Source organism: Mustela nigripes, chromosome 6 (genome assembly GCF_022355385.1).
Source record: "Mustela nigripes isolate SB6536 chromosome 6, MUSNIG.SB6536, whole genome shotgun sequence".
NCBI lineage: Eukaryota > Metazoa > Chordata > Mammalia > Carnivora > Mustelidae > Mustela > Mustela nigripes.
In genome coordinates, this window is record NC_081562.1 from 141,630,904 (window position 1) to 141,638,257 (window position 7,354).

The 7,354-nt window shown below is 50.5% G+C and overlaps 1 protein-coding gene across 14 annotated transcripts in view; it reads right to left on the reverse strand.

Annotated features, from left to right (window-relative positions):
- The window catches only part of PARD3 (par-3 family cell polarity regulator), a 653,831-nt gene extending 651,016 nt beyond the window's left edge, over nucleotides 1–2,815 (reverse strand). For all 14 annotated transcript variants that reach the window (XM_059404392.1, XM_059404389.1, XM_059404386.1 and 11 more), the window contains exon 1: nucleotides 2,640–2,815. In XM_059404392.1, the coding sequence (XP_059260375.1) occupies nucleotides 2,640–2,759 (120 nt within the window). In that variant the 5' untranslated portion in view covers nucleotides 2,760–2,815. The remainder of the gene's footprint in view (nucleotides 1–2,639) is intronic.
- Nucleotides 2,816–7,354: the final 4,539 nt, after the last annotated feature.

The following is a 7,354-nucleotide window of genomic DNA, read 5'->3' on the forward strand; positions in this document are numbered from 1 at the left end:
CTCAGCCTCTGACAACATCTGAGCTCAACAGTCTTGTGATTCAATGATTAAACTTTGTGTACTACAAAGTCCATCTTAAAATTCACCCACTGAACTGTGAATTGCACTGAAAGAGCCTTTAAATAATTTTAGAACGCCCTGACTCATCTCTGACTCCTCCCCCTCATTTATATCCAACTCCAATGCTACCATCACCCTGAGAATCACCCTTCCTTCCATCTACACCTGGTGATCTCACATTTACCCTCTAAAAACTCAGCTCAAGGGGCACCTGGGTGGCTCAATTGGTTAAGCAACTATCCTCTTTGGCTCAGGTCATGATCCTGGAGTCCTGGGACCAAGTCCCTTGGGCTCCCTGCTCAGCAGGGAGTCTGTTCTTCCTCTAACTTTCCCCCCTCTCGTGCTCGATCGCTCTCTCTCTCTCAAATAAATAAAATCTTTTTAAAAAATACAAATAGTATAAAAACTAGCTCATATAACCCTTCTCTTAGGCATGCCTCCCCAGACTCTTAAGAAAACTGCACTCCCTTTTCCATCTTCCCAGGTCACTGGGAAACAACTACACTAATATTTAAAACCAAGGTCCAGATCTATCACTAAGAGTCTTCAGGTACATCTACCAACACCACAGACACAGTCCCTTCTCCAGGCACCACAGCATGATAGTCTACAGCACGGTCACCTTCACTTAAGAACAACAGAGCCTCTTGTCCTAGACCCTGACACTCCCAACTTTCACAAAGCAGCCAGTGGGCTCCCTAGATTTCCAGCACCCAGAATGATTCCTTTAACACAGTAAATGCTTAAGAATTTCTGTAGAAGGAATGAATGATTCGATCAAATCAACGACTACAGTTTTATCTCCCAAACGGGCTTTTCAACCAAAGTCCATGGTGTGCATAGTGAAAGAGAACTAATTTTAACCATGTAAAATGAAACGAAATGTCCTCTCTGTTCAGTAACACAGGCACACTGCCTAGGTTGTATTATTGTATTTCTCTTCCCTTTCACAACTTATTTTGGTCTCCAAAATGCATATGCAATCTGATTATTGATTTAGAACATTTAGATCATAAACTGCCATTCATAAACAATTTTTTAAAATGTTAAATGTAGGTTTTAGAGTTCTGTTTTCCCTTGTCAGCACTGTAAGATAAACGGGTGCCCAATTTCCACTAATTGTATTTGATTTTCAATAACAGTTAAACCAACTGTAAGAAGCATTTTAGAGCTGTTAAATATAGTCAACATCTTCCATCTTTCTGTCAGGTTCCTAAACGTTTCCCCAGATGATCTTCAAAAGGCCAAATTTATGCTATTCTATTCAATATATACTATAAACCAAACAACAGTGTAGAAAGTTTTTCTCCCTTAATTTCGGAGAAAATTGGATTATGCAGCCTGTATACACCGAAGTGGGCAATGCCACCGGTCCCTCTTGTCTGCTGCCCCTCAGCCTGCACAGGAGCTAGGCCACTCCACCACCGAAAACATGAGAAATTTTTTAAGTGAACATGCTTTCCACCAAATGTTACTCTACAGCAAAGGAAATATCCTCAGGTGCTTGACAGAAACTTCGGAGGCGTGGGCTGTTGTCAAACAGACAGCAGATAAAACAATTTAACAAAATGCCTTTTCACTTCTGACACATTGTAGAGGAATGCAGTTAAGTGGAGACAATGTTATCACTCCACGAAGAAAAAGGGAAATCTACTCCACTCCGAAATCAGGCCCCAGCTCCGCAGCCTCAGCACCATATGGAACTAGTTCCAGATAGGTATACGCTGAGGTCCTCGGCAGGAAAACTTTTAATTCAGTGACTGATCAGGGCTGTGCCTTTTAAAGGAGTCCTCCTGCACGGGAGCCTCCCAAGCACCGAGATTCCGTCCCCAACCAATGTCCGCGAGCCCGTGGGAGCGGGCGTCCCTCTCGGGGCTGCCGGCTACTGTCCCCCACCAGCTGCCCCCGAACCGCGCTGGGGCGGCCCTGCCCGCGGGCAACCGGGAGCGAAGGGCTCGTGGCTTCGGCTCCTTCCCCCGCCCGGACGTAGGCAGTGCTGGAGCACAAACGCCCGGCTCTCCGCCGTGTGGGGAATAATTAAACTCTCCTCCAACCAAAAAAGTTCCCTTTCCCCAGCCTTTGCCGCGGGGCCTGGGAGCGGGGAAAGGCCTGAGGCTGGATTTCCACCCCCTGCAGCCGGGGGAGAGGCGTCCGGCCAGGCTTCGCCCGCGCTCCGGAGGGCTGGGTTCGGGCTCGGCCCCTAACAGGCTCCGAAGGGGCTCCGGTGGCCGACGCCCGCCCCGCGGCCGGAGCCCCGAGGGAGAGGCGGCCTGCGCTCGACCAGGAGGAGCCGCGGGGTCCCGCGCGCTCACCCGGGGCTGCACCCGCGCGCGCCCCACCGGCCAGGCCCGCGCGGAGAACTTTGCCGCCCGCAGCTCCGGGCCGGGGGCGCCCGCGAGGCCCCGGCCCGGCCGCCGCACTTTCCCTTTCCCCGCCTCCCCTCCGTCTCCCTCCTCCCCTTTCCAGGAAGCGCCATATTGATCCCGGCGCCTTCCCCCTCCTCCTCTTCCTCCTCCCTCTCCTCCTCCCCCCTTCTCCCGCCCCCACCCCCGGCGCCCCGTGCGCCCCCGGCCCCTCACCTTGGCGATGGCCTTCCGGTAGCGGGTCACGGCTTGCTGGATGAGGCTGAAAACTTTCATGTGGCCGTCTCCGCACGGCACGACCACCCGGGTCCTCCCGAAGCACACGGTCACTTTCATGCCGCCGCCGCCGCCGTCGCGGGCCGGCCCGCGCCCCTCGCTGACCGCGGCGGGAGCGGCCCCGGGCAGGGGCGGCTGGACGCTGGGAGCGGCGGGGCCGCTGCACGGGCGCGCGGGAGGCTAGGGGCGCGGGCAAGCGGCGGCGCCGGGGGGCCGCTCGGCTAGCATGCCCGGCCCGGCCCGGCCCGGCCGCCCTCGCCTGGCCCGGAGCTCGCCTCGCCTCTCCCCCGCTGCAGCGCCCGCAGCCTCCGGCCACCTGTTCGGCGTCTCGGCGCGCTTGACGGCGGCGGCCCGGGGCTGTGTGGCGCTCGCGCTCACTCGGGGCCGCTGGGGGAGGGGCGGCGGCGAGGGGAGGGGAGGAGGAGGAGCAGGGCCGGGCACACAACACCGCGCACATGCGGCAGGGGGAGGCGCGGCCCGCTCCCCGCGCGGGGCGGAGCGCACGCCCGCGGGCCCACGCCCCCGCCGACTCCCTCCCTGGGGCGCGGGCGGCCGCGGGACCCCGACCGCACGGCCCGCCCCGGCCGGCTGTCTTCCGCTTGGGCCAGCCCTTTCCCGAGCGCCGCCGCGGAGGTGGAGGCCGCGGCACCCCTCCCCTCGCCTCGCCGACCCCTGCGCTGGGCACCGCGGCCCCCACCCGCCCCCCTCAAGCGCTCCGACGCGCTGCGGGGCTGCGCTCGTCGCGCTGAGCCCCTCCTCCGGGGCGCCGCTCCACACACACCCCATCCGCGAGGTCTCTCCAGAGCCCACCCCCTTTCTTTGTCACTTTTAATCCCCTTCCTCAGGCTAGGGGGTTCGGGAGAAATCGTTTCTGGAGAAAGGACTTTACTCTTGGCGCCGCGGACTCAATGCACAGGGACTCCTGGAGAGGAGCCGTCCCCACGTTACCACCGAAGGATAGGGACGGGACTGGGCCGGGATGTTCCAGCGGAGGTTTCTTCTCCCGCGGGGGCCCTCGCGCCGCGGACATCTCTCCCCCCACCTCGGGCCCGCATCTTGGCAGGGTTTTTGCACTGGCTGGCTTGCTGGGCTGCAAGGCCGGGCGGAGGCTGTTACGCGTTAAAAGCAAAAATTAATCGTCTGCTCTGGGGAGAGGTTGGTGAAGCTCTGACTCGACCCGGCCATTCTCTAGAAGCCGTACTATTTACCCTGAAGTTTCCTGTGACCGGGTGATGACCCGCCCACTTCAACATGTAGATTTAAACATCTGCAAGTCCCATAATTTTATTTCTTAAAATTCTGCAACACAAGTAATCCTAACGCAAATTCATGAACAATACATTTAGAATGCCTGTGGGGAAGCTGTGCAAGGGGATCCCCACGATGCGCTGGCGCTTAACTCGGGCACTTAAACCCCAGAAAGAGAAAGCAACTCTGTAATGAGTTACATGCATGCGGGACCTGAGACATTTTTTTAAAAAGTGGATGGTATCAAGAAAAGCAACCGGCGCTCCTCTCTGTCTTAGTTATGAGCTACGATTCCTTAATAACGGTATGTCACTGTGTTTACAGAATGACAAAGGTCAGCAAAGAGTCTTTTGTTCATGTCTGTCCTAAATGGTAGTAAATTCATTTTTTCCAGTTATTCCTAGAATACGTGAATTAACAGCTGCCTTGAGCTGACATAGAACGTCAGCATTTACAGCAGGAAGAGCAGGTGATCACCCTTCCATCCCAACACACCTCCCATTTTAAAAATAAGGAAACAGATCATCTGCTTTCCAGACTCCCTAGCACTTTCCCCTGCCCCACACTGCCCCAGGTATAGTACAATTTGTCACTTAAAAAAAAAAATTATACTTCCTCTCATCTACAGTCCTTGACCAATGTACTCATCGGTTCTGGCAAACCAGTGCATTAAGCAGGTGCTGGGTGTCATCATCACCATCTTACCTCAGGATATCCACTGAGTGTTGAAGTCCCTTGCCCAAGGCCACAGAGAAAGCTTGAGGCAGACCCAGAAATAGAGTCCCCGTTTCCTTCCACACATTCGTGGGAAAGGCTCATTATACTCCTATTTGGCTGGAACGTTCCACATTTCTAACCAATAATTAAGTTTGTGATAGTTTGTAACTATGATAACAACTCATGCTGAGGTCTTCTTGCTTCTTGTACTAATAGTTGGGTCCACACAATTACCCATAATTGTAGATGCTGTTTCTGTTTTAATGCATGGGGGAGGGAGGAGTATACTAGTTTAGAGTGGGGCTTTCTCAAAATAATTGATTGAAAAATAAGTTGCAGAGCACATCAGACACCAGAAGTCTCTAGATTCAGATCCTGACTCTACCAATTTACCAGCACCTTAGACATGACACACAGTCTCTCTCTAGCCTCAGTTTTATCAACTGAAAAGTGGACTGATGGTCTCTGTCTCATCAATTATATGGATTAAATAAAATAAAGTGGGATGTCTGGGTGGCTCAGTCGTTAAGCATCTGCCTTTGGCTCAGATCATGATCCCAGGGTCCTAGGATTGATGGTGCATTAGGCTTCCTGCTCAGCAGAAAGCCTGCCTCTCCCTCTCCCACTCCCCCTGCTTGTGTTCCCTCTCTTGCTGTGTCTCTCTGTGTCAAATAAATCAATAAAATCTTTTTTAAAAAATGTTTTTAAGTCTACTTAACTAGCTTAAGAAACTTAAAGTTTTATTTAAATCAACCTAGTTTTTCTAGATATAGTGATTCCCTTTATGTTAATAAATGATAAAAACTAATACTGTGTTAATTTTTGATACCAGATTCTTGGGTATCTTGAGTCAAATTCATAAAATTGCCTCACAAATAGTGAATCTACTCTCACCAATGTGCTTCACTAACATCTAACCATGAAGATCCATTAGAGCCAGGCTACCTAATCGGTTCTGGCCTAAATGGACAAAAAAGGAAACCCCATCCTAATGAGAACCCAAATCCTCAAAGTCAAGGGTGGAATGTTATATAAATATTTTCTGGTGTGTTTACTCTCTTAAATTCAGCATATATCAGGTGGAAAAAAATTGTAGCCCTTATCCTATTTGTACTTCTCCTTTACAGTTGATTGATTTGACTGGTTTTAAAAACCTCAGAGAATTTTGAGAATTAATTGGGATCCACCTGGGTTTTGTGCCTATCTGCAAATGAAAATGGGCAGGTGTGACCACCTGGACTGTAATCTCAATTATATCCATCAGCACTCACGTGCCCTGTGAAATACATATACCACATGGGCACAAAGAGTATCCTATTACCTGGCATCTTCCCCTTAGAAAGGTAATAATTAAGAATTAAGAAGACATTTACAAGAGTTTCTGAAATTCGGTCATACATTGAAAATTGAAGTTATCTCTGGGATATTTCACCGACATATTGAGTGCCTCTCCATAAGTATTAAATTTAAGATCGTGTTAACACTTGCACAAGCACAGTCTAATAGAAGAATCAGATCAGTATTCACCAAATAATTTTTGTCTAACCTCTTTGTACCAAGCATTGCACTGTAGGCTAGGTGTGTAAGTTCCTCTCATTTTTTTATTAAGATTTATTTATTTATTTGACAGAGATCACAAGTAGATAGAGAGGCAGGCGGGGCGTGGGGGTGGGGGGAGCAGGCTCCCTGCTGAGCAGAGAGCCCAATCCAGGACCCTGAGATCATGACCTGAGCCAAAGGCAGAGGCTTTAATCCACTGAGCCACCCAGGTGCCCCTATAAGTTCCTCTCTCATGAGATGCTCAGTCTAGTAAGAGCTTCAGATGTGGACAGGTAGCCACTGGAGAATATGATAGGTGGAGGCCTCCAGAGAAAATGTGAACTCCTTCTGGGAAGAAAGGGAGAAAGGTGGAAGCAGGCCATCTAGAAGAAAGCAGTCAAGAGAAGCATAAAGCAAACCTCCTTTGTCACTTCAAATCTTCATGTAGCTGCAGAAGAAATTGAGTTTAATGATATCTCTTATTTAACCTAGTAGATCCTAAATATTATCATTTCCACATGTAATCAGCTTTTCAAAAATACTAATGATATTTTTCGTACACCTTTGACTATGAATTCCTCATGACCTCCATGTGTAGTTTATCCTTAGAGTATATCTCGGTTTGAACCAGCCCTCCATATTCATCCACTCATGCATGACTCATTCATCAAACACTGTTTAACTAGCATGTGTCCAATCTCTGGAGGGTTCAGTGGCTGCGTGAGGCTGGTGGCTACCGTACTGGACAGCACCACTGCGGAGGACGGGACCACTGATGGCTGGAAGCCACGGGCACCATCAGGGAACATACACATGGATCAAGCTCCCTGGGGGCAGAGACTATACTCTTCACAGAACTTCCCCAGAACTGCTCTGGGGTGGGGGAAAAGAGGACTTCTCGACATAGATATGAATCGTGTAATAGTACCGTGGTGTTTAAGAAAAAAAGTACAAAGACTGGGGGAAATCAGAGCTGCACGTGGGCTCAGTTGAGCCTCCCTGATGTGCAACATTAAACATAAGTCTATACAATGGCACTAAATTCATATCTCTCAATAGTTACCCTGAATGTGAATGGGCTAAATGCCCCTGTCAAAAGACACAGGGTATCAGAATGGATAAAAAAACAAAACCCATCTATATGTTGCCTC